The sequence below is a fragment of the Wolffia australiana genome, chromosome 1 (genome assembly GCF_029677425.1).
Source record: "Wolffia australiana isolate 7733 chromosome 1, ASM2967742v1".
NCBI lineage: Eukaryota > Viridiplantae > Streptophyta > Magnoliopsida > Alismatales > Araceae > Wolffia > Wolffia australiana.
In genome coordinates this window covers 28,508,074-28,534,373 of record NC_135835.1, presented here as the reverse complement: position 1 = coordinate 28,534,373, position 26,300 = coordinate 28,508,074, and the positions used below count along the sequence as shown (strand labels likewise).

The following is a 26,300-nucleotide window of genomic DNA, read 5'->3' as shown; positions in this document are numbered from 1 at the left end:
TGCGCAAGGGCACGGAACTCCGCTTCAGCACTTGATCGAGAGACCACTTTCTGTTTCTTACTCCTCCAAGTAATAAGATTGCCTCCCAAGAAGGTGCAGTACCCAGAGGTCGACCGAGGATCAACCACAGATCCTGCATAATCGGCATCAGTGTAGACTTCTAGACGCAGACCACTGTGACGACGAAACATTAATCCACGGCCAATGGTGCCCTTCAAGAAACGGAGGAGGCGATGGGCAGCATGAAGATGACTCATTCGAGGGTTCTGCATAAACTGACTTAGAACACCCACTGTATATGCAATGTCGGGACGGGTGTGGGTGAGATAGAGCAGTTTGCCCACAAGTCTTCGATATTGTCCGGGCTCAGCCGGATCTTCATTCTCATCCGCACCAAGTCGATGACTCACATCAATCGGTGTCGAAATAGGCTTGGAGTCTTCCTTTCCCAGCTCGCAAAGAAGATCCACTGTATATTTCCGCTGACAGATGAAAATCCCACTCGAAGAATAAGCCACCTCAATACCGAGAAAATATCGTAATGGGCCAAGATGACGTATGGCAAAGTCCGACGACAGATACATAGCCAGCTGAGTAATGGACTCCGTATCGTCACCCGTGATGATAATGTCATCCACGTACACGAGAAGAATAGCCACTCCCCCAGACGTGGAATGACGGTAGAAAAGCGTGTGATCTCCATTACACTGACGGTATCCCCGGTTCTTCATGGCCATGGTGAAACGGCCAAACCAAGCACGAGGAGATTGCTTCAAACCGTACATCGCTTTCTTCAGGCGACAAACAACTGAACTCGGAGTAGACGGCACTAAGGAGGCATATCCAGGAGGTAAGGCCATATAGATCTCCTCAGTCAAATCACCATGAAGAAAAGCATTCTTGACATCATATTGCTGCAATATCCAGCCTCGAACAGCGGCAAGAGCCAAGAGAATCCGGACAGTGTTCATCTTGGCCACAGGGGCAAACGTTTCCTGATAATCAATGCCATACTGTTGGGTGAACCCTTGCGCCACAACACGTGCCTTGTGCCTTTCAATAGAGCCGTCGGAATTGTGCTTTACAGCATAAACCCAACGACTGCCAACCAAGTGCTTGTCCGGCGGTAGTGGAACCAGATCCCATGTGTCATTTAGGGCAAGTGCTTGTAGCTCCTCCTCCATTGCCCGGCGCCAATGAGGAAGAGAGAGGGCTACGTCCACCGTCTTTGGAAGGGAGATAGTGTCAAGGGAGGTGAGAAGAGCGTGGTAGGATGGGGAAAGACGATGAGATGAGATGGATGCGGCTAATGGATACAATGGAGAAGGATGAGGGCAAGACACAAGTGCTAATGAAGGATTTTCAAGAGGAGTGGATGAGGAGGATGAGGGAACTTCAGGGGTAGGAGGAACACGAGGCTTGCGACGAGCAAGAGTGATACCATAGCGGTTTTCTGGCAACGGAGTATAGGTAAAGGGGCACAACATAGTGGGATAGAGGGATCCGATGGGGACTCTGCAGGAGGGTTCGATGAAGCAGAGGATGGATCTTTAGTAAGGACAGGTGGATTTGGGATTGGTGCAGGCAGAGGATCAGAGGACAAGGTGTTCATGGGAATATCAGATGGAGGCTCTTCGAGAGGAACAGGCAAGGAAGGACTTGGGACTGGTGACGAGGGAGATGAGTTAGGAAGATTAAGAAATTCAAGGGGATCTGATTGAGGTGGTAAAGAAGGAGAAGGTGGAGAAGAAGAGGGGTAATACGGAGTGAATTCGTCAAAGGTAGCATCCTTGGTGACAATAAATCGACGAGAGGGTGGATGATAACATCGATAACCCTTTTGAGTAGAAGCATAGCCGAAAGACACATTGGATGGCCCGAGGATCAAGCTTGTCACGACCAAGATGGTGGTTAGGAGCAAAGCAAACGCACCCAAAGACACGAGGGGTAAGATTGGTTCGGAGAGAAATGTTGGGGAAGGAATGCTGGAGACAATCAATGGGAGTAGAGTAGTTAAGTACGCGAGACGGAAGACGGTTGAGAAGATGAATGGCAGTTAGGACAACTTCAGCCCAAAAATACTTTGGCACATGCATGTGAAATAAGAGGCTCCGAGCCATTTCAAAAATGTGACGAAATTTTCGTTCTGCAACTCCATTTTGCTGGGGGGTGAAAGGACATGTGGTTTCATGGATGATGCCTTTTTCTTGGAAGAAAGTACTTAACGTGGAATTGACATAGTCTCGGGCATTGTCGGAGCGGAAGCGACGAATAGAAGTGCAGAATTGAGTTTGAATGAGAGAGTAGAACTGAGGAATAACAAGGGAGGTCTCTGATTTATTTTTCAAGAGATAGGCCCACGTGAAACGAGTAGCGTCATCAATGAATATACATAACCACCGAGCACCGGACGTGCTATGAACAGGGGAGGGTCCCCACACGTCGGTGTGAACGAGAGCAAAAGGAGTCACAAATGGGAAGAAGAAATAGGATACGTAGTACGATGATGTTTGGCAATTCGACAAGCATCACAAACAACGCGGTCCACAGAGTGGCCTTGGAAAAGTTTTGGAAATAAACGATAAAGAGTAGCAAAGGATGGATGGCCGAGGCGTCGATGGAGAAGCCACAAACGCTCATGAGACGTCGAAAGGGGAACTGCAGCGGCAGCAACAGCGAGGGAAGACAAGGGAGATCGAACAAGATAGAGACCCTCATGCTCCTAAGCAATGGAAATCGTCCTCCCCGACACCTTATCACGATAAAAACAGGTATTAGGAGTGAATGTAAGATCTTGGTTCAGATCACGAACAAGGCGGGATAAAGAAAGAAGATGATGAGCAAGCCGTGGAACATGAAGGACTTTAGTGAGGTTCATCGAAGGAGAGAGAGACACACGACCAATCCCAGCCACAGTGAGAAGATCACCGGAAGCTGTTTTAACTTTGGAGGAGCCGGAAACGGGTTCATAGGTCACAAAAGCTCTAGGATTGGGTGTCATGTGGGCAGTGGCACCAGAGTCAAGAAGCCAATTGGATGATGATGACGACGGAGATGGTGAAGGAGAAGGAGAAGGAATGGTGGACATACCCGCGTTAGCTAGAGAGCACGAGCCCACGACTGGAGGGTCAAGCAATCGCCAAAGACGTTCTACTTCTTCAGGTGTAAAGCCGGGAAGAGAAGCACTCGCCGAAGACGCTCCACTTGGAAGAAGACCATAGGACAGAGGCACTTGACCAGGCATCGGTACTTGGTTGACAGAAGGTGCAACCGTAGCGAGATTGCTCTGTTGTGTTCGCTTCCGTCGAAGCTTAAAGCACGTCTCCTTGGAGTGACTCCGCTTTTTGCAGTAATTGCAGAAAAGGGAAGGATCACCTTTGGAGGATTCCTCAGTCCGAGTAGATGGACCACGAGACGAAGCTCCTGCTCCAGTCGATGTGGTCGCCACCGAAGAGCGCGTGGAGGAAGACGAATGTGCTACAAGTGCAGAAGCCGGGGTCTGGGACTGCTGAAAGCGAGATTCTTCAATTCTCGCGCTGCGAAGCGCATCTTTGAAGGAAAGCTCTTTCTCCCGGTGTATAAGCTGAGCCTGTACCGCTTCATATTCCGGGTTAAGTCCTATAAGGAACTGAAAAACCCGAAGTTGAAGAGTGTACTTGCGATCCACCGAGTGAGGGTCCGGAGGCATGTAGTGATCAATCTCATTCCACAGAGAAATGAGTTCTGTGCTGTACTCCATGATCGTCCTGTCTCCTTGACGCAGATTGGCGGCCCGATGCACTAGCTCATACAGTGTGACAATATTATTTTTCTTGGAGTGGCTGTCAAGGGCCGCTTCCCACACGGCCCGGGCAGACTCAAGAGGCAGAAATTCACCCTTGATACTCGGTGAAATACTATCCAAAAGCCATCGATGGACCACCCCTTCAACGTCTAGCCAGTCATAGTACTTGGAGTCTGTCTTGGAAGGCCCTTCTTCAAGTAAATGACGCATCAGTCGTCCCTTGAGAGTAATCTGGACATATTGCTGCCACTGAAGAAGGTTAAAGCCGGTGAACATCCCATCTGGAGGCATTCGAGGCAGAGAAAACGGTCCAGGTGAAGCCGACCAATTCCCCGACTCAAGAGGTGCCTCCGAAGCATTTGACGTTTGACCCACACTGGGTGGCGTCGATGCTGGCGTCACACCGGAAACCGATACAGGCTCCGTCATCTTGATCACAGAATGAAGTGTCGCACGAGGAGCACACGGCTGCAGGAACGCCCGCGGCTATTGGCTGCGTGCGCGGCTGAAGAGTCGAGGAGGTATCGTGGCCGCGACCGAGAGGAGAGCGCGCGGTCGAGAGGGAAGCGTAAGCTGCCGAGAGAGAAGCACAGCCGAGGAGGGAGCGTGGTGCGGGAAGCCGGAAATGTGGCCGGAAAGAAGCTGCGCCGCCAGGAGCAGGTAGCCAACCGGAAGGAGAAGGAGCTCAAGATCGTGGCGAATGTAGAAACGCCAGAGATTGGAGCTACGGTCTAGCCCAGGAACCCGGATTAGGGTTAGGGTTAGGGCTCTGATACCATGAAGACAAGAAGAAAGAACAATTCTTGATTATCAAACAAAGAGATTACAAGGGGTTTTATAGGGAGCCCTACTGGGCTAATAATAGAAAGGGCCCTTAATGGGCTAATAATAGAAAGGAGCTAATAATAGAAAGAAGAAAAGAAAAAGGAAAGGAGACAATAATGTCAACAAATAGTGTAGAAACATGACTTGTATCATTAAGTCTTGCTCTACTTGGAGCAGCCAAGTCCTGGCTCCACAGAACTAATCTCTCAAAACCTTTAGTCCACAAAGGGGTTATGCTTGACTTCACAAGCACTGGGGCACTCTCTAACAAAGAGAACACTTAGACGGAAGGGGAACAAGATTCTCTACAAAACAAAATACTTCAATGATCCTCCTTCATGGCTACAAGGGCCCTTACATAGGCTACTTAAGGTGCAGGGTCGTCCATAATGACAGTATCCATCAAAAGACTACTTAAAACATGGGTGAAAACAAATCTGACAAGATAAAACTGGAGATCAGGAGCCTGACAGGCCTAAGCAGAGATATTATGCAGATTCTGGGGCCTGCAAAGTTTGTCATAAGATATTGTGTGGCTAAAGAAGATTCTGATAAGGCAAAACAGAAGATCTGTACCTCCAAAAATGTGTAACAGAGATATTATGCAGATTCTGGGGCCTGCAAAATATGTCAGAAGATATTCTGTGGTTAAAGAAGATTCTGACAAGACAAAACAGAAGATCTGCACCTCTGAAAAGGTGTAGCTAAAAATTCTGGCTGAAGAAGATTCTATCAGAAGATTTTGCGGGTTTCTAGCCACTTTTCTGCATATCTTGTCAGCTTCTAGAAGGATCTTCATCTTGGGCCACCAGTTGCTAATAGGCCTCAAGAAATGGGCTTCTGGGCTGCTTCCCTTTTCTACTGATGCAATGAATGTTTTGGCCCTGCACACCATTGCTGCAAGGTCACAAACATCATCATGTGCTGCAAGGATGAAAAAACAACCTGCCAAGGTAGACTTTGTTGCTGAGAAATCCTGGCGGCCTGCCAATGAACCAGCTTGAGGGCAAACCAGTGGTGGAAGGGGGATTACATCCAAATATTGAATTATTTGGATTTTGTCGTTGTGCTTACTGTCAACAAAAGAACAACCCCGCTACTTCTTGTTGTTTTGTCTTATTTATTCCTTTCTTTTCTTTATTTGTAAATGTGGGCCCCATATATAAGGGGCCCACATACTCACTAATCCGCTAGTGCACTCTGATGTGGGCTCAGCCCATTTATTTGTAAATCTCTGGTTTTAAACCAGAGAAACCCTAAGAACGAAACAGCTTCCTTTTTCTTGGTTCTTTCTTCCCGAGCACACTGGCGGCTAGGTCACCATGCTGACCGACCATGAAAATGTTTAACATGGTATCAGAGCGGGTGCGAAGAGCTCACCGGTTTTGAAAATGCCAAATAGGCCGTTTGCTATCTCAAGGTATTAAGAAAGTTTCTTGTTTCTGATTCTCTGGGCTTCAGTAATGGCCACAGAGATGGCTAAGGTGAGTTCGAGTGATGTTGAATCACTCCAAGATCGTGGAAACCTGGTGCAACACACGTTCCCAAGTGTTCCTGAACCCCTCAGATATGATGGGTTGAATACCCTCCATTGGGGTGAGTATGTGGAGATCATCCTGGAAGGGAGAGGTCTGTCTGACCATCTGTTCACCACCAGAGACCCCGGGAGTGCAGGGTACAAAGGATGGAAGCAAGATGACGCCCTAGTCCGAGCCTGGGTCCTCGGGAGCATGCTTGGAAATGAATGTAAGAATTTCCTCCTCTTGAAGTCAGCCAAAGCAATCTGGGATCATGCCCACAAAGGCAGCTCAAAGGGAAGGGATTGGAGGATATACAGTCTAATTGCCAAGGCAGCGAATTTGGTCCAAGGAGACAAGACTGTCAGCGTATATGCCAATGAACTACAGGCTATCTGGAGGGAGATTGATTACTACAGGCCGATCAAGGACTTTGAGTCTGACGAATGGCAATACACAAAGAAGGATAGGCTTTATAAGTTTCTGTTGGGCCTTAATACTGAGTATGAGAATATGCGGAGCCAATTGCTGAATCGTGAAATGGTACCTGATCTGGAGGAAGCCATGAGACTGGCTAGAGAAGAAGAAGAAAGGCTGGGTGTGATGTCAGAATCTGGTCAGGGTGAAAGTGCTTCTGGGTTGATGGCGAAGGCGGCACCACAGGTGTCACAGAAATCTCAGAGAACTCAGGTCGCTCAAGGGGATCAGAGGAATCAGAGTTGGAAGCCACAGCCCCAGATACAGCTGCAGCCTCAGTCACGCGAGGGTTTATTCTGCAAATACTGCAAGAAGCGAAATCACAATATTGAACAATGCTGGAAATTACAGAATCGACCTCCTCGCCAAAGTCAGGCGAATGCAGCAGCGGTGCAAGGGAGTACTCAGGAAGCCCGTGAAGCACCTGCCCCTGAAGAATCCAAAAATGCTGCCCAAGAACACGGGAGAAGAGATATCTGTGCTGAGAGAAGAGGTGGAAAGACTCAAGTCATTACTCGGATCGGCCTCCATGATCAGATCAGGTGATTGTCACATTTCAACTGTTTTTCAAACATCTATGCTAGGAATGAACTGGATAATCGACTCAGGAGCAACTGATCATATGACTCCTGATCGATCTAAATTTCATTCCTATACTTGCTGTGAGAATCAGAGAAAGGTGATCACGGCTGGAGGCAAAATTCTCTAAGTCGCAGGCATTGGTACAGTACACATTAAAGAATTGGGAATGCTTAAAGATGTTCTTCACGTGCCAATGTTAAGGGCACAGCTAATTTCTCCACAACGACTAATCAAAGATATCAATTGCTCAGTCGTCCTGAGATCTGATGGATGTTTTGTGTTTGACAAGGTACTAAATATGAAGATTGGATCAATTAAAGAGAAGAATGGGCTCCTCCAGCTGGATGATGGCATGCGAAAGGTGATGATGGTGGCAGGAGCAGCTACATCTGGAAGATTGGAGCAGTTGAAGTTGATGCATGCGCGTTTTGGGCACCCCTCCTTTGCTATTTTAAGAACAAATGTTCCCTTCCTTTGTTGAACATCTGGACCTGTCTAAAGTTGTTTGCGACTCATGTCAATTGGGGAAGCACAAACGTGCATCTTTTAACAGTACTAGTGAAAGGAGCTTACGGCCATTCACTCTGATTCACGCTAATGTATGGGACCATGTAGAACTCCATCCATCTCAGGCAAAAGATGGTTTATTGTCTTGATTGATGACTGCACCCGGAGTATGTGGGTACACTTGTTTAAAAATAAAACAGAGGTACCTGACATCATCCAGGGGTTCTGTAACATGGTGAAGAACCAATATGGAGTCACCATAAAGAAATTTCGGTCAGACAATGCTAAAGATTTCTAAAATCAAGAACTGTCAAAATTCTTTGCCGATCAGGGCATAGTCCAAGAGTCTTCATGTGTGAACACCCCACAGCAAAATGGGGTAGCAGAGAGGAAGATGGGCCACGTGGTTGACAGCACAAGGACTCTGCTTATTCATGCACATGCACCGCAATACTTATGGGCAGAAGCGCTTCTTTCAGCCACTTATCTGATCAATCAATTGCCCTCCAGCACACTTAATTACCAAAGCCCAATAGAGATGATGAAAGTTTTTTTTCCTGACCAGAGGACCAAGGATGAATTGCCAATGAAAATCTTTGGATGTGTTGCATTTGCACATGTACACAATCCAGGCAGCAAACTCAACCGGAGGGCAGAAAAGTGCGTCTTTGTTGGATATTCCTCAACTCAAAAAGGCTACAGATGCTTCTTTCCTAGTCAGAGGAAGATCATTGTTTCTGCTGATGTGACCTTTAACGAGCTGCAGATGTATTATGCTGATCCAACAGAGAGAATCCATGGGAATCCAACACAATATAGAGGGGATCTTGAGTGGCAGTTGCAGGAGGAGACCGCCATCAGGAGACAATCCCCAGTGGAGGAGCATGAACAGATCAGGAATAGTGAAGATCAGAATGAGTCAAGACTAGAGGAATGTGAGCAACAGGAAACAACGGTAGAGGAGACTGATACAAGACACCAAGAAGACCCAACATTGCCGGAGGAAGATCTGAGTTGGCCAGTGGCATTGAGGAAAGGAAAGAGAACCTGTACCCAACATCCAAGGATCCTATATGCAATGTTGTCAGCTACAAAAGACTCTCGTCAGAGTATCACACTTTCCTTGCCAAGCTGGACGAGGTGAGTGTGCCACACACTGTGGAAGAAGCAGTGAAAGATCCCAAGTGGAGGTCAGCTATGGATGCAGAGATGGAGGCCCTCAAGAAAAATGACACCTGGGAGCTAGTACCACTCCCACAGGGAAGAAAGTGTGTAGGATGCAAGTGGGTCTTCACTATAAAATACAATTCAGACGGTTCCCTGGAGAGGTATAAGGCTAGACTTGTAGCCAAAGGATACAGTCAGTCATATGGCATCGACTACACAAACATTCGCGCCAGTGGCGAAACTTAACACTGTGCGGATACTAATTGCACTAGCAGCAAACTCAGGGTGGAGTTTGAATCAGTATGATGTCAAGAATGCTTTCCTGCATGGAGACCTAGAAGAAGAGATATACATGCAACTACCACCGGGATATTACTACCCTGAGTTTGGTAATCGAGTTTGCCGGCTGAAGAAGACTCTCTACAGACTGAAACAATCACCACGTGCCTGGTTTGGAAAATTTTCATTGGCTATGAAAACTATGGGGTATATTCAGAGTAACTGGGATCACACCTTATTTGTCAGACACTCCCATTCAGGGGGGTTGGTGGTACTGCTGGTTTATGTAGACGATATCATCATCACTGGAAGCAATGAGAAAGTGATTCAGGAACTGAGTGACCAGCTATCACAACTATTTGCCATCAAAGCCTTGGGCCCCTTGAGATACTTCCTGGGAATTGAAGTGGCTTACTGAAGGGAGGGTACATTCATCTCTCAACGCAAGTATATATTGGATCTTCTAAAGGATACTGGAATGCTGGACTCCAAGCCCGCATGTACCCCAATTGACCCCAACTTGAAGCTCGGATTGTGTGAGGATGACAGTAGAGTCAACAAGGAACAATACCAGAGATTAGTGGGTAGACTTATTTATTTGAACCATACCCGACCTGATATAGCCTTTGCCGTCGGAGTATTAAGCCAATTCATGCATGACCCAAGGGAAACACATTGGCAAGTGGTTCATAGAGTATTGGCCTATCTGAAAGAAACAGCTGGGCTTGGTTTGCTATTCAGAGGGAACAGTAATTATTCTGTAAAGATCTATACTGATGCTGACTATGCAGGGTCAGTAGTGAACCGGAAGTCAACCTCTGGGTACTGTTCTTTCATCGGTCCAAACTTGATTACCTGGAGAAGTAAAAAACAGGACGTTGTTGCCAGATCCAGTGCAGAAGCAGAATTCAGGTCTGTTGCCAAAGGAATATGCGAAGCGCTGTGGATCAAAGGAGTTCTGGAAGACTTAGGTTTTTCTCAAGACACTCCAATCATCCTATACTGTGACAGTAAATCTGCAATTGACATCACACACAACCCAGTTCAACACGATCGAACAAAACACGTGGAGGTTGACAGACACTTTATCAGAGAAAAGATAGACTCCAGAATTATCCAGATGAAGTATGTTCCATCATCAGGTCAACTAGCTGATATTTTAACCAAAGGTCTTCCAAGCAACACCTTCCAGCAGATGACATCCAAGCTGGGCATTGACACCATCTATGCACCAGCTTGAGGGGGGGTGTCAACAGAAGAACAACCCCGCTACTTCTTGTTGTTTTGTCTTATTTATTCCTTTCTTTTCTTTATTTTAAAAGAAAATCTTGGAAGACAAAATCTTGTTTTGTCTTATTTATTTTAAAAACAACCCCATATATAAGGGGCCCACATACTCACTAATCCGCTAGTGCACTCTGATGTGGGCTCAGCCCATTTATTTGTAAATCTCTGGTTTTAAACCAGAGAAACCCTAAGAACGAAACAGCTTCCTTTTTCTTGGTTCTTTCTTCCCGAGCACACTGGCGGCTAGGTCACCATGCTGACCGACCATGAAAATGTTTAACACTTACCTCTCAAACAGAGTAGGCCTTCCTTAAGGTTGAAAAGATGTGGGATTAAGAGTGTCATTTTTTAGCATGTTTAGTTATTTTAGAGTTATCAGTTCTCCTCTTCTTCCTCCCTCGGTAAAATCTTGCAGATTCCTAATCGAAGAAGAAAGTTTAAGGGTCCAATCACTGTTCACTTGCTTAGAGTCAACCTATTTGCCTGTTATGTCACATCATGAGGATAAGAGGGGGATTCGGGTACATAGTCTTCTTCTGACTGCCATAACATCTTCCAGGAATGGAAATGCTTGGTACTAGTTGTTCCTAGTATTCTGAAGTCTCTGAGGTGTGGACTTAACAGCCGGCAGTGGGGGGAATATTTTGAGCTGTTGCTTGAAAGGAGGGGGCTCTCCAAGCACCTCTTTGTTTCTTCGAACCTCAAGAATGCAAGATATAAGATCTCAAAACCGTAGGATGCCCTTACCCATGGATGGCTTCTCAGAAATGTGGCGTGATGAGTATAAGAATTTCCTGTGGCTTAAGACTGCCAAATTGATTTTGAATCATGCATACATACTTGCCCTTGTAAAAATAAGGGTTTTGCTTAACCACGAGTAAACGAGGTGTTCTCAATCGGCGAAGCCTCTAAAGCCTGAGGTGATCTCAATTGGCGATGCCTCTTGGTGTTCTCAATCGGCAAAGCCTCTAAGGTGTTCTCAATCAGCGAAGCGTCCATTGCCTTTTGGCTGAGGTGTTCTCAATTAGCGATGCCTCCTTGGACTGAGCTGAGGAGTTCTCAATCGGCGAAGCCTCCAAGTACTGAGCTTAGGATTTCTCAATCGGCGAAGCCTCACTGCCAATCCTTGCTCTCTCATTTATAATTTAAACCTTTCTCATATAATATATTTAAACTTATTACCTCTAACACTAACTCCTATACTCCATTTTAGATAAAATGGCTAATTTCTTTAAAAAATAGCTAATTTTAGACTATCGTTATCACTATGTCTAAAATCCTGGATATATGGGATGTTTTGTTCTTACAGAACTGTTCTTTCCATCCTATGATACGAGGGGGTACCTGGGTTGATAACACACTTATGATCTGTTCTCATATAATTTTCCCCTATATTTGACTTCTAATAAGTGTATTTTAAAGAAGTTCAAGAGGAAGTTCGGGTACGCGAGCTGAAAATCTTTTTCTAGGTGACAAGACTGTCACTGTGTACCTTAATGCATGACAAGTAACCTAGAGGGAGATCAAATGCCGTTGTCCAATGAAGAATCCTAAGTGAGTTGTCTAGTTCCCTCTCCTCCATCCAAAGCCTGCGTTATCCTTTTCCATCGTCAGCCTGGGAATTTTTATTTCTGGGTTCATTGTTTCCCTTTATTACTTTACTGTAATTGTGTTGGCCTTAAATATATACGGCCCATACTTATTTTCCTCTAAAGAATAATGCTGATGTCAGCAGAACAAGCTGAATCGGTTGTTGGTCCATTGCTGATTATGCAGGTTTGGTTAGTGATCTGAGGTCATCCATCAAATGTTGCACATTCTTTGCAGGCAGTGCCATTACCTTGAAGAGCTCTGAGCAGTCACAAAATGTATCTGTGAGATTCTGTGTGTCCAAGGCATTATGGAGGAACTCATTACACGACTGAGGGGTCAGCCTGGAAATTACTATTTTTGGGATTATTATTACCTTCATTTACTTTCCTTTAATCGTGGGGCCTTAAACGCATCAAGCCTTGCGCATATTCCTTTCTTATTTTTAACACATAATGGGCCCTGTAAGAGGGCCCATAATGTTCCCGTTACAAGGCTGGGTTCTACTACTCTTTGGGTTTCTGTTCTTTAGGGTTCTTGACAGGTAGTGCTAGCCTCCAGGACTGTCTCAAGATGCTGAGGTTACCAGAATTTTCCCTGTTGACTTTTATTACTAGGATTATGAATCTGTTGTTGTGTGGATAATAACCAGCTAAATGCCACACTATACTGATCTTCAGATCAACAATGTCAACTTCGATTGAAAGCAATTGAAAAGGTATCACCAGTGTTCGATGAACAAATGAATGAAAATAGAAGTTGATATGAGATCCAAGCGGATCCCCTCCAACTGGCCGCCGGGAATTGTCCTGACTGCTCCAGCTCTGGCTCCTGCAATGGGTCTTGAGAGGAAATCAGAGATAGTCCGTCCTTTTGCCCTTCCCTGCGGTGTTATTTATAGCCATCGATTTCAAACTCCTTCTTTTGTTCTTTTTCCTGCCCTTTTGAACCTCTGTCTTCTATAAGGTCTATTGAAATACTTATCGGAATCACAAAAGAAATTGGGTGCCCTGTCAATTTTGCATGTCATCGATGACCCACCCTAAAAGTTCCCTTAAAGGATATCCGTGAAGCCAATTTTTTCTTTCCCCCCCTCATCGGCTACTATATTTTATTTGGAAGTAATATGTTTCTGGACATAGATTCGTAGTTCATTTTAAAGGATGTCCTTCTTGTGCTGAATTACAATGAAGAAAATTTTGGTGATCAACTTGAAGATATATACATATCTTTTTAGTGGCATCACTGAACCATTTTGGGGGTTTCTATGCGTTGTGAATATCACCTCATAAGTTTGGGTTTGATTGATACTTGCGACTGTATTTAGATGAATAATGTATCCGTTTATATTTTTCAGGCAACAAAAATGCGTTGACACTTGCGTGTCTGTGGGCACCAGTTGTTGCTGTGAGTATGCTGTTGTTTGGAAGTATTCGAATTTTTTTCTTTGCACTATGTGTTCCGGGACTCAGCATCCACTTATCATTTAAACTCGGATTGATCCTTTCCAGATATATCTCATGGACATCCACATATTTTATACACTCATATCTGCCCTTGTTGGTGGCATCAAAGGTGCTCGAGCTCGTCTTGGGGAGGTTGCACTCTGGATAAATGGCTCTTTTCCTATATATTTTTATTTCCTTTTGTATTATTAAATATTGGTCTTTTCACCTAATAAATGCAGATCAGGACAATTGAGATGCTACATAAAAGATTTGAGAGTTTCCCAGAAGCATTTACCAAGAATCTAGTGTGTCCTGATATGATTAGGTGCTTTCCTCGTATCGTTTATTTAAAACATGATCTGAGCGTGCAATCTGATTCATTTCTGCTGCTTTTCCTTTAAGGTCTGCCTTGAACAAGAATGCTGGTCAGGTACGTTTAATGTTTCTTCTTTGATTACTTTGTCTTCAAGTCTTTCTGTACTTTTTCGTATAAGGGGACAAAAAGAGTAGCATAACGGTTTATAAACTAATTAATATAGTTCTTCCTACGTCTGTTTATTAAAATAGTGATGTACCATTCTCTTACGTGCCATATTATGGAGGAAAACCTCAATCTTGGTTGTATCAGCATATTCTTTAACCCCTTTGATACTGAAATTTGCTTATTGTTGCAAAATTTTCGAGTTTTTAAGGAGATTAATTAATGTTCGAATAATTTATTTGATCAATATAATATTTGTCTTTCTTTGTTATTAATGGGAGACTTTTTATTTAGGAGGTATGTTCCAGTGAGAGAGATAAGGGTTAAATTTGCTCATAGAATGGCTGAAGAGGTTTGCTTTAACTCGAGAAGTCTAGAGAGACATGGCGCATATGGCAGTATGAAAATGGCCATAAATAAAAAATACATTTGTAAGGTAGAACTTAAGAAAAATGTTACAGTCCCACTTATTCCCCCCTCAAGCGGAGGGAATGGGCATTTTTCACACATAGCGCGTCTTCGTTTTCAATGAAGTCATGAGATTTGAGTCTATGGAACCCTCAGGCGCTTCTGAATGTTTCGTTATGTCCTTCAGCCTAGATGAATTCTATCAACTATATCTCTCATGAGGGCTCTCCTGTCGCCTCAGATGATTTTATGCCTTGGCTTCTGATAAGGACCTTCTGAAGAAGATAAGGTCAAGGAAAGACCAGGCATGGAAAAACCGGCATAAATAAATGGGGCCCTCGACTTCGAGGGGCATCAGTCATTTGCAAGAAGAGGATGTGGAAACGGTTGGCTGAGATAGAGATCCTCCCTTACCCAAGGAGCAAGGCTGATGTGGCATTCTTTCTACCTCTAGATCTTAATTTATTCTTCTCCTTCTCTTATGAACTCGTCATTTCTGGTTTGGATCTATCGAGATCACGAATTTGTTATATTCTGAACTGAGGACTTTTCTTGATACCGTGGGAGGTGTACCAGCTTCACAGGAGGCATAGGGAACGATAAAGAGTGCTTTTAAAAAAAAATTAAGCAGCCAATTTTTCATTTATATGAGAACAGTTATATGCAGAGACATTTGAGCCTGTTACGAATACGGCCAATATGTATATTACTATGGTCTTAAGCTGCTTAAGTTCAATACGCCAATTACAGTGGTAATATGCGTACAGCTAGGGATTGAATTCTTCTAGTTTACCAATCTTTTGACTGCTCCCTCTTTTTTTCGTTTTATTAGGTTTTCAGAAATGTAGAGGAATCAGTGACTGATTTTATAAATGCATGAGGATTCGAGACATTAATCAAAAATGTTCTGCTGATGTAGTTTCTTATTCTTCAGGATGACGAGGGGTCCAAGAAAATTCATGCTGCTACGTTTGCTCCATTTTGGAATGATATTATTAAAAGCTTACGAGAAGAGGATTTGATTAGTAACCGGTAAGTACATTTCATGAGGCACGTTGCCCGCTTCTTGTCTTATTCTTTCATCACGTCTGATAGTTATTATATCTTCCATGTCTGACATTTATCCAGGGAGATGGACTTGTTGTCTATGCCAAGCAATAGCGGGGGATTGAAATTGGTGCAATGGCCTTTATTTCTTCTATGCAGCAAGGTTACCCTTACGTCATGCTTTCTATCACATCTGATATCAAGTGTTTTTTCTGTTGTTTTCTAAAGATTTTGAATGTTTCCCAGGTTTTCTTAGCCTTGGATTTGGCCTTTGACTGCAAGGATTCTCAATCAGAACTCTGGAACCGGATATCCAAGGATGAATATATGGCATATGCAGTTAAGGAGTGCTACTATAGCGTTGAAAGAATCCTGCTTTCTTTACTTGACGGTGAAGGAAGACTCTGGTAATTCAACCGACTTCTAAACGTTTTATATTTATTTTTACTGTTTCTCACCATTGGATGTATTATTTTAGGGTTGAGAAACTGTTCCGCGAGCTGAATAGCAGTATTTCCGAGGATTCACTTGTGGTCACTATAAACCTGAAAAAGTTACAAGCACTGTTATCACGGACTCTTGCCTTGACTGGACTTCTTGTAAGTGGTCAGCTCTTTAAATTAATTCTCTGTTCACAAATTTCTGTTTATTTCCTCAATATATTTTTTATTTCTTAGTCCATAATTTCTGTGTATAATCGAAAAGAAGGCTAATGATTTTACATTTTTAAATAAAAAGGGTTATGACTTTATAGCTTTTTTTTTGAAGAATATGACTTTATACTTATTAGCGCCTGGTTATTCGATGATCATGCTTAATGGGTTTATGAGTGCCTTCTGTATTGTACAAATTTCTGATTTTTATTTCAGTTCGAAGGATCGAATTCCTCATCTTTTTATTCTTGTTTGGGTTCAAAGGATTCATGCACATAATGTTCCTGCACTTATAATTGAAATTTCTCCGTGAACAACTTTATCTTTAGGTGAGAGAGGAAACTCCTGAGCTTGCAAGAGGTGTGCCAAAGGCAGTCTATGATGTCTACGATGTTATTACTCATGAACTGTTGACATCCAACTTAAGGTCCACTCTCGGTGTCATTTTTAGGAAGCTATTATTAGTGTTACCTTCACATTTTTGATTTATTTTTTAAATTTATGGTAGTTGAGATATTGCTTTGTTTTGGATTTAAGGGAGCAATTCGATTCTTGGAATATTTTAGCCAGAGCTAGAAACGAAGGGCGGTTATTTTCAAGAATAAACTGGCCGAAGGATCCAGAAAGTGTAAGCATTTTCCTAAACATAGTAGACAAAACACTGGATCGTTTGTAAAGATTTTCAGTCTGGCTCTTAATGCAGAAGGAAGTGGTGAAACGTTTGCACTTGCTTTTGACCGTTAAAGAGTCTGCGGCAAATATTCCAAAAAATCTCGAGGCTAGAAGAAGATTGGAGTTCTTTTCAAATTCACTGTTTATGCATATGCCTCCTCCGAAGCCAGTTTCTGAAATGGTTCCTTTCAGGTATTTGATCTTATAGTTGTGCTGTTTCGGCTATGTACTTACTAAATTCTCTTTTATTTTGCAGCGTATTTACTCCTTATTATAGCGAGACTGTATTATATAGCTCCAAAGATCTGCGGGATGAAAATGAAGATGGGATTTCAATTATTTTCTACCTTCAGAAAATATTTCCAGGTAACCGTTATCCATCATTTGATTGTTGTTTAAGACTTATAAAAGCTTACTTGTTAACTGCATCAATCCAATTTATACTTTTGATTTAATTCGTGTCTCATTGACAATTTACGCAAGGTTTCTAATTTCTATTTCTGTAAATTATTTTTGTTCTATTCTGTTCGCATTGCAGCCTGTTAGCATCGATTTGGGTACTGCCTGAGTTATGTTGTTTCTTTCCTATATACCCTGTTTTGCCTAGATTGACTGTCGTTTCACAATTCATGTAATCATTCTGTTCATTAATTTTGAATTATTATGTTAAAACCAAAAACGCTTGATGTTTGGATTTATCTTGTTGTGGTAACTTTCTCTCCTCTCAGACGAATGGGAAAACTTTTTGGAGAGAATTGGCTATGATGCATCTAGGGCGGATTCTCTACAGAAGAACTTGGGGGACAGCTTGGAACTTCGATTCTGGGTTTCCTATCGTGGCCAAACCCTTGCAAGAACTGGTAAACTTATCCTCCAAAGATAAGATCTGTGTTTTAATTCCTTGTGGCTTTGGTTAATATTTTTTTCTTAATTCTTTGTGATTTCTCTCCGCAGTACGTGGTATGATGTACTATCGAAGAGCCTTGATTCTTCAGAGTTTCCTAGAGAGGAGAACATTTCGAGGTTTGGCATTTGACCTTTTTCCATTCCGTTTAATCTTATGGCGACATTGTAACATCAATATCACATAATTTTATTCAAAAAAATTTATATCATATAATCACAAAAAGTGGTTGTCCATGCAGGAAGTGGAGATGGTTTGTCCATGCCTAGCTACATTAATGTCGAGGGATATGAAAAGTCCTTTGAATGTCGTGCACAAGCCGATCTTAAATTTACATATGTTGTGTCTTGCCAAATTTATGGTCAACAGAAACAAGAAAAAGCTCGGGAAGCGGCAGACATTTCACTTCTGATGCAGAGGTTATGCTTGTACCTTTTAACGTTCCTTGACATAAAATATTGTTTGCTTTGTCTATACGCAAAGTAACCAGCTTTGATGCCATTAACCTAAACCAACGCGATAATATAAAAAATTAATTGTCACGTTTGGAAATATCATGTTTGTGTTCACGAAGCCTCAGCATACGCTTATTGTTTTCGTTACCATTTCTCAGAAACGAGGCTCTCCGTATTGCCTTTATACACTCAGAAGAAAAGGACTCACCTGAGGGTAAGATTAAGGAATTCTACTCAAAGCTAGTGAAAGCGGATTCTGACGGAAAGGATCTGGTAAATATTCTTACGCTGGATTGTTATTTATTTTTTTGAAAGAAAGTAGGGCAGGCCACCCAGAAACCGGTGGTCTACCTGTTCCATTAAAAAAAACAAGCATGATGTACATAGCATCTACAGACATGGCCATGAAAGGCCGAGAGGACTACCCCCCCAGCCCCCAAAAAGATACTAAAATCTCAATGTCCGAGAGGACGCTGTCCACAGATGCCGCCCCGCCTTTGAACACCACTTCATTTCGATTGTTATTATCATTATGATAGTGCCGATTTGGAAAACACAACACCTTCTGCCTCATCCTGATGCTATTGGTGTCTTTGTTCTTTTCCATCCTATCTTAATTGATCGACATATATGGAAATAATTTCTTTGTTACTCCACATCTTGTATGATTTACGAATCTATACAATTCAAAGTTGGTGGAAGATTTGTGTTCTTGTGTAGCCTCAACAACTATTTTGAGGGAGCAAGATGGAGATAAATAGGGCCTGTCAGAGAATTTGAAATTTTGTTCATGAGCTTTTGTTTTTTTGTAGTGCGTGTCTCACCAATATAGACAGCTAGCACTCTTTTGTTATTCGGCAATGGATTAAAAATATTTATTTCGAAATGGTGCCGGTGCTTTTATGAGGAATATATATGTTTTGGATGTTTTTGCAGGATTCTATCGGAACGTTTTTTCTTTTAAAGAATACATCTTTTTTTGTTGTGACTCATTGTTTTCTATCTGCAGGAGGTGTATTCGATTAAGCTACCAGGTGATCCTAAACTTGGTGAGGGGAAGCCTGAAAATCAGAATCATGCTATTGTTTTTACTCGTGGCGATGCCATTCAAACTATTGACATGAATCAGGTCACTGCTACTTGCCTCCCAGACTAGATCTGCTTGAATTATTTATTGCGAAGCTAATTTATGAACTTTGGAGTTGCCTTACGAATCGTCCATTCCTATCTCCTTACTCCATCTCTCCCTCTAATATCATTCTCCCTACACAACTGTTCGTGGTCTGTCCTCGTCAGTGGTGGTTCTTGGGCAACATTGATATATCTGGAAATCCTTGGTATTCTCTTTGAATTTCGATGCACGATTTGCTTTTTGTCTACTCCTACGTCAATATCCTCCTGGTAGCATATCACTACTTGTTTTCTCTGCATTATGAAATGCGTAAATTACTATATCATCCTTTTTATGGGTATTTCAGTCCTGCCATTTCAGTAAGAGTAATCAAATAATTTGATCGTTGGAAATACTAAATAAATTGGTTGACCTATCATCCCGCCTGCCTCTTACTCCAGTTGACTGATCGTTTGTTCTCTATCATTTTCATTTTACTTTTTGTGGAGTAGGATAACTATCTTGAAGAGGCAATGAAAATGAGGAATCTTCTGGAAGAGTTTCGGCAAGACCATGGCCTTCGGCCACCAACAATCCTTGGTGTTCGGGAGCATGTCTTCACTGGAAGGTATCGTGTGAAAGTTTTGCAGCTGGTCAACCTATCCATTTTTATTGCACGATGTAATTGTCCTTCTAAATTCTTTTCAGCGTGTCATCATTGGCTTGGTTTATGTCCAATCAGGAAACCAGCTTTGTAACCCTGGGCCAAAGAGTGTTAGCAGACCCTCTCAAGTAAGTTAATTATCGGAATATTGAAATCTTGGACGTGTGAATGAGACCATTAGCCCTCCTCAGCTTCATCTGTGTTTTTTCATTGATTCCTCCTGTTTACCATGATACTTTAAGGAGTTGGGTTACTTTTAAGAAGCCCCAACCTGCCATGGGTGTTTTAGTCTTTTGTCATTAATATAGTTCCCTCTGTAGCTCTCCTCTAAGGAGGACAGATGAACTGCTGTTTTGAACTGGGTTGGGAGATACTCCCAGAAGAGGGAATGCTTTGACCCCGACCTTTCATACTCTCACTCTATCCTTTTGAGGGTCACTTTTGATGTACACATCTACGAGGTCTTTATCACTTCTTTTGATACGGGAAGTATTTTTAAGCTGATTGCATTGTATAGGTGCACTCTCTTCAAATTAGGATGCTATCTTGTTCTAGATCTTGGCTGAATGGTTTCTTCAAAAAAAAGATCTAGGCGGAATGGTTTCTTCAAAAAAAAAAGATCTAGGTGGAATGACAGTGTTTCGTTGGAGTTATGTTATGAGTTATGTTATTCTCTGTCGTCATTTTCTATTTGGTGGGCTACCGGATCATTTACAATAATGGTTTATTATTTTATGATTTTTAGAATTAAAGTATTCAGAAGTAAATTCCCTTGAAATCTCATTCATGGTGTTGCATTCAAGAAATATGTTGTTCCGTTTCCTTTTTCCCCCTTGTATTACTTGTTAAATACATTGTCTGCATGTCCACAATTGGCATAACTTGTTAATCATATAAATCTCTCGTTATCACATTGTTAAGAGCTGTTTCTGATTTCTAATCACGTAGGGTTCGCATGCACTATGGCCATCCAGACGTGTTTGATAGAATCTTTCACATAACAAGGGGAGGCGTGAGCAAAGCATCACGTGTGATCAACATTAGCGAAGATATTTATGCTGGTATGTTTAAATAATTTTGGTGCCTGATCGTTATGTACTGAGTGATTCATATCAAATTATTTCCTAATTCTTACGTGTTTATCTTCAAATTACTAACATTCTCTGCGGGATTTGTTTTAAAATTTAAATTTTAACTGGGAGTGGAAAGTACATGGCTGAGTAGATGCATCGAGTTATGTCATATTCTGTAAACTGGTAAGAGTTGCAAATAATGTGCAATCATCTGACTTCGACTTCATCAACCAATGCCCTTGTGCTTATCATTTACTGGTTGCAGGTTGGCTCGGGGTAAAATCACTGGCTGAATCAATCGTTGTGTTTTACGTCTAAAATATTTTATCCTTTTACTTTCAGAGAGCCTATGGGCGATTCATTACTGACCCTTATCACCCTTGCTAAAGATGTGGTCCAGAATTTTGCTTAGATAAGAAAATAGCTTTAAATAACCATATTGGTCGAATGAAGTTTAATGAAGTACTAATACTCAATATCATTATTCTCTCGTTGTTTTAGTCTTTTAGACTCCACCTTTCTTATAAGCATGTTTTTATGTCTTTCTTATTTTCGATTGGGTCACTCATTCAAGTGGGCCAGCTCATGTACATGTAAGTGGGATTTAAGCAAGTTCCTCTGTGCAACAAGATGTATTCCACATAGTGAAATTTTTTTTTTTTTGAAAGACATAAAAACATGCTTATAAGAAAGGTGGAGTCTAAAAATCTTATAAACTTTGATATTCCACATTTTTTTTTTACAATTCCACATAGTGAAATTTAATTCTGAGAAAGGAGATTAGGCGGCAACAGCAAAGGTATCACTAAACTAATTGACTATTATTTTGCTGCAGGATTCAATTCGACATTGCGGCAAGGCAATGTGACCCATCATGAGTACATTCAGGTACTTTCTGAGCCCTTCCCATTTTTGTTTCTTTCTGGTATTCGTATGAAACCTTAAAATCTTATAAACTTTGACAGGTCGGAAAAGGAAGGGACGTGGGCCTGAACCAGATTGCAATGTTTGAAGGAAAAGTAGCCGGCGGCAATGGAGAGCAAGTGCTGAGCAGAGACGTTTACAGACTTGGACAGCTCTTTGACTTCTTTAGGATGCTATCCTTCTTTTTTACCACTGTCGGGTTTTATTTTTGCACCATGGTGGGTCTTTAAATATTTAATTCATTTCCTTTTTTAACATTATGTTATTGATGACTAATTTTGAGTGGTTGTGTGATGCAGATGACTGTTCTCACAGTTTATGCTTTCTTGTATGGTAGAGTCTACTTGGTAAATGACTGGCCATGTTTTTTTTCTTATTAGACCTACTTTTCGAGTTTTCTGACTACGTTGATAACTGTGAACAGGCGTTTTCAGGGCTTGATTCTGCAATTTCGCGAAGAGCTAGAATTCTTGGAAACACTGCGTTGGATGCCGCACTGAATGCCCAGTTTCTAGTTCAAATTGGCGTGTTTACTGCCGTACCCATGATAATGGGTTTCATCTTAGAACTCGGGTTAATAAAGGTTCTTGACTCCTTCCTCTCAGTTTTATATTTTGATTGCAATCTTATTTGTATAATTTAGTTTCCATGCCGGTGTTAATAATTCGTGTCATATATGTGCTTCCAAATAACTCCAAGGTCCCTTTTCTCAGAGAAATTATGATATTTGAAAAATGGGTACAACCGTAGATTTTAATGAAGGTTCTCGCCGGCCTCCTCTCACTCTTTTCCATTTTGAATTCATTGTTATTTCTATTAGAAAATTCCCATGTCGGTGTGAACAATTTGTGTCGTATAGCCGGACTCCCTGTTCTTTGAGGAATTATGATCTTAGAAAAAGGGGATATAGCTGGAGTCGTTAATGAAGGTTCGCTGCCCCTTCCTCTCGGTTTTACTTATTGAATTCGTTCTTATTTCTAAGAGTTAATTTCCACGTCGGTATGAACAATTTGTGTCATATAGGTATCGTCCGTTGTATTCCGTTCTCTGAGGAGTTATGATCTTATAAACGGGTCTATTTGAGTGCGATTCTTTGATAAGTTTTTTCCCTTGGCTTAACCGTTTTAAGGTTGTGGTTTGTGATGCAGGCTATCTTCAGTTTCATTACGATGCAGCTACAACTCTGCTCTGTGTTTTTCACATTCTCTCTTGGAACCAGGACCCACTATTTTGGGAGGACCATTCTCCATGGTGGAGCGAAGGTACATTGCGTATTCCTGATAGTATGTCTCATTATTCTTCCTAATGGACCCATGTTACTAATATCTTGATTGTGTTTCTGTCAGTACCGAGCCACTGGTCGTGGCTTTGTCGTTCAGCATATAAAATTTGCAGAAAATTACAGGTTGTACTCGCGGAGCCACTTTGTAAAGGCGTAAGCATTTCTTGCTTTGTTCTCTATTTCTAGAATAGTATTTTTTTCTCCTCTGACAATTTTTCTTTCTTGGCGTGTTGCAGCTTTGAAGTTGCCATTCTACTGATTGTTTATATTGCATATGGATACACGGCCAGAGGCGCAACATCGTTTATATTGATCACCATCAGCAGCTGGTTTCTGGTCATCTCGTGGCTCTTTGCTCCATACATCTTTAACCCATCTGGATTTGAGTGGCAGAAGTATGCACTCCCACCTTGTCCTTTAAAATTATTGCAACAGCGTCAATATTTTCCTTTTGTTATACGATATAATGTTGTTTGACGATTGTGGATTGGTCAACAATTTATATTTGTTGGAGGACCATGGTTTGCTTGGGCCTTTTTGAGTTTCCAATTAGAAAAATTGTAGATTGTTCTGAAAATGGAGAAAATGTTCAATTGGAAAGGGCTGTGGAGGACTTTGATGACTGGGCAACTTGGCTCATGTACAAGGGTGGAGTTGGTGTGATGTCTACGAAGAGCTGGGAGTCTTGGTGGGACGAAGAGCAGGTCAGTGAATCGACTACATTTCCCTTTATTGGCTCTGATGCCAACATTGCGACCGTAAACCACTCTGCTACAGTTGCACATCAAAACGTTGAGGGGGCGCATTCTGGAGACCATCCTGAGCCTTCGATTCTTCTTTTTCCAATATGGGATTGTGTACAAGTTAAACCTCACGGGGAAGAACACCTCTCTGGCGGTAACCACTCCTTTGATATGATCCCGAATCCCTGTCAGCTTATTTTTTCATTTGCATTAAGATAGTTTCCCTTCAGACAAGAAATTTTTCTGGGCCTACTCGGTAGTGAGACAGATAAAGATGATGGACAAGAAATTGTTGTATGCCTAGCTTTCTTTGATAGAGACCCAGATCAATGTCTCTATCACCCTCCCATTCTTCCATAATTTTATCTACCCGTGTAATGTTAACCCCACTACTCTCTCTAAATAGTGTTTATTTTCTGTCGTTTGGCAGTTGTACGGGTACTCATGGGTCGCCCTTGTATGTCTGGTTCTCATCTTCAAGGTCATCTCTCTGGTCCTCTTTCTCCATCTTGGTTTCGCTGTATTCACGTTGTGGTTCAGTTTCTAGGGTGGCAATGACGAAGATGATGACAAATATGACTGATGAATTCGTCGTCGGCCAACCTAATTATGTAATTGTGACTTGGGTGGTATAGGTGTTCACGTTCAGCCCAAGGAAGTCAGCAAATTACCAGCTGGGGCTACGGTTCATTCAGGGCGTGACATCAGTTGGGCTTATTGCTGCGCTTGTCCTTGTGGTTGCGCTGACAGATCTCTCGATCCCTGATCTCTTTGCCAGCATGCTTGCCTTCATCGCTACTGGCTGGGGCCTACTCTCAGTGAGTGCTATTTCCTGGGCTGTGGCTGTTCATTTTATTGTTTTTTTTTAATAATATTTTGCGCGCATGCAGACACCCACACACCTAACGGAAATACCCCTATCTGGGTGTTTCTGTAATTTCATTCCATCTGGGGCATTTGGGTCTTTTCCCTTCCCGCACATTTCCTTTCCATTAGGGTGTACGGTAGCCAACTTAAAGTTTGAAGTAAGGTTCCCCTACCGATCATCAATCTTAGGACAGTTTTTGCTCTGGATTTAGCCCTCCCACCTCTCTCCCTTACGGTAATAACATCAGGGCTTTTATCTATGTCCTATCTTAGCTTTTTTAGGCAGAGAGATCACCAATTCGTCTATTTCAATGGTTCTTGCTTCTTCTCTAAACCCAAACCCATTTAGGCAGAACTGAAACGCATTTTATTTATTCATTTATCATTTCAGTGGAAAATAATTTACTGATTTAGTTAGGTCGTCTGATTCAAAAAATGCTCTACATACCTAAGCAAAAATTGACCTGTCAGAAATATCGCCATTTCCTTTAGTCTCACTTATGTTGTCGGAATCACTCATTACGTCACACATCCAAACTGTGCCTAACGATGAAGAATGACCACCGGTTATTCAATCGTTTCATTGCATTCAAGTATGTTTTTTTGGCCTCATTCTACCATTGCATTGTATATCCATGACATGCTCTGTCAGGTAGGTTGTATACTTTATTTATTTATTTCTTCTCTTTCAAGAATTTCACTGCAACTCATGGATGTGAAACCTGCTGCATTCTCTTTTATCCGCCTGAACTCTAGAACAAACCAAAAATCACAGGACTAAATTCCATGGTCTGATTCATCGTTGCAATGTCAGATAAAAAGGAAAGAAAAACCCACTCTACAAATCAAAGTCGTGCTTCTTTTCAGCAGTTATATTATTTGTTCAAAGATTCTCTTATCAAGGGTTTGCAAACGTTTCTTTCTTTCTTTCATACTGTTTCCTCTTGATAATTGGGAGATTGGGTGTTTTGAATTATGGGGTCAATACATAAATTTCAGATAGCTATAGCATGGAGGCATGTGGTGAAACGGCTGGGAATGTGGGAATGGGTGAGGGAGACTGCTCGTCTCTACGATGCCGGGATGGGGGCAGCCATCTTTGCTCCCCTGGCATTCCTGTCGTGGTTCCCCTTCGTGTCCACCTTCCAGTCGCGCCTGCTCTTTAACCAGGCCTTCAGTCGCGGGCTCGAGATCTCCATCATCCTTGCCGGCAATAAGGCCAACGTCCAGGCTTAGTCCCACCATCTCTCTCTCTCTCTCTCTCTCTCTCTCTCTTTCTCTCTCCCTCAATCTTGGTATCTTTCTCTATCTTGATCTCCATCTCTATTTCTTTTTCTACCAGTAGTAATATCTGCATGTCTCTCTCTATATTTCTTTACCTATATCTACATCAGATTATTATCTGTATCTCCGTTCCCATCTCAATCTCACCTCCATCTCTCTATCCTTTCTCCCTCATCCTTGGCTTCTTTTTATCTTTGCGAATGATTGAGCATGCTTAAACATTTGTTCTTGTTGTAGAGTTTAATTTTGCTTGAAAGCCAGGTTATGGA

General features: G+C 42.2%; 1 protein-coding gene across 1 annotated transcript in view; it reads left to right on the top strand.

The window, feature by feature from the left end:
• GSL8 (glucan synthase-like 8) overlaps nucleotides 1-26,300 on the top strand; it is a 55,564-nt gene extending 29,264 nt beyond the window's left edge. Inside the window, exons 20-51 of the mRNA XM_078588309.1 lie at nucleotides 13,373-13,422; nucleotides 13,527-13,613; nucleotides 13,703-13,788; nucleotides 13,866-13,893; nucleotides 15,287-15,384; nucleotides 15,481-15,562; nucleotides 15,646-15,806; nucleotides 15,878-15,998; nucleotides 16,382-16,479; nucleotides 16,590-16,680; nucleotides 16,756-16,916; nucleotides 16,981-17,090; nucleotides 17,453-17,584; nucleotides 17,679-17,747; nucleotides 17,870-18,047; nucleotides 18,242-18,356; nucleotides 19,093-19,212; nucleotides 19,707-19,822; nucleotides 19,903-19,986; nucleotides 20,807-20,919; nucleotides 21,767-21,819; nucleotides 21,897-22,073; nucleotides 22,155-22,202; nucleotides 22,280-22,438; nucleotides 23,004-23,117; nucleotides 23,202-23,290; nucleotides 23,374-23,532; nucleotides 23,739-23,841; nucleotides 23,915-24,034; nucleotides 24,311-24,361; nucleotides 24,516-24,698; nucleotides 25,747-26,300. Coding sequence (XP_078444435.1) covers nucleotides 13,373-13,422; nucleotides 13,527-13,613; nucleotides 13,703-13,788; nucleotides 13,866-13,893; nucleotides 15,287-15,384; nucleotides 15,481-15,562; nucleotides 15,646-15,806; nucleotides 15,878-15,998; nucleotides 16,382-16,479; nucleotides 16,590-16,680; nucleotides 16,756-16,916; nucleotides 16,981-17,090; nucleotides 17,453-17,584; nucleotides 17,679-17,747; nucleotides 17,870-18,047; nucleotides 18,242-18,356; nucleotides 19,093-19,212; nucleotides 19,707-19,822; nucleotides 19,903-19,986; nucleotides 20,807-20,919; nucleotides 21,767-21,819; nucleotides 21,897-22,073; nucleotides 22,155-22,202; nucleotides 22,280-22,438; nucleotides 23,004-23,117; nucleotides 23,202-23,290; nucleotides 23,374-23,532; nucleotides 23,739-23,841; nucleotides 23,915-24,034; nucleotides 24,311-24,361; nucleotides 24,516-24,698; nucleotides 25,747-25,983 — 3,593 coding nt within the window. The 3' untranslated portion in view covers nucleotides 25,984-26,300. The remainder of the gene's footprint in view (nucleotides 1-13,372; nucleotides 13,423-13,526; nucleotides 13,614-13,702; nucleotides 13,789-13,865; nucleotides 13,894-15,286; nucleotides 15,385-15,480; nucleotides 15,563-15,645; nucleotides 15,807-15,877; nucleotides 15,999-16,381; nucleotides 16,480-16,589; nucleotides 16,681-16,755; nucleotides 16,917-16,980; nucleotides 17,091-17,452; nucleotides 17,585-17,678; nucleotides 17,748-17,869; nucleotides 18,048-18,241; nucleotides 18,357-19,092; nucleotides 19,213-19,706; nucleotides 19,823-19,902; nucleotides 19,987-20,806; nucleotides 20,920-21,766; nucleotides 21,820-21,896; nucleotides 22,074-22,154; nucleotides 22,203-22,279; nucleotides 22,439-23,003; nucleotides 23,118-23,201; nucleotides 23,291-23,373; nucleotides 23,533-23,738; nucleotides 23,842-23,914; nucleotides 24,035-24,310; nucleotides 24,362-24,515; nucleotides 24,699-25,746) is intronic.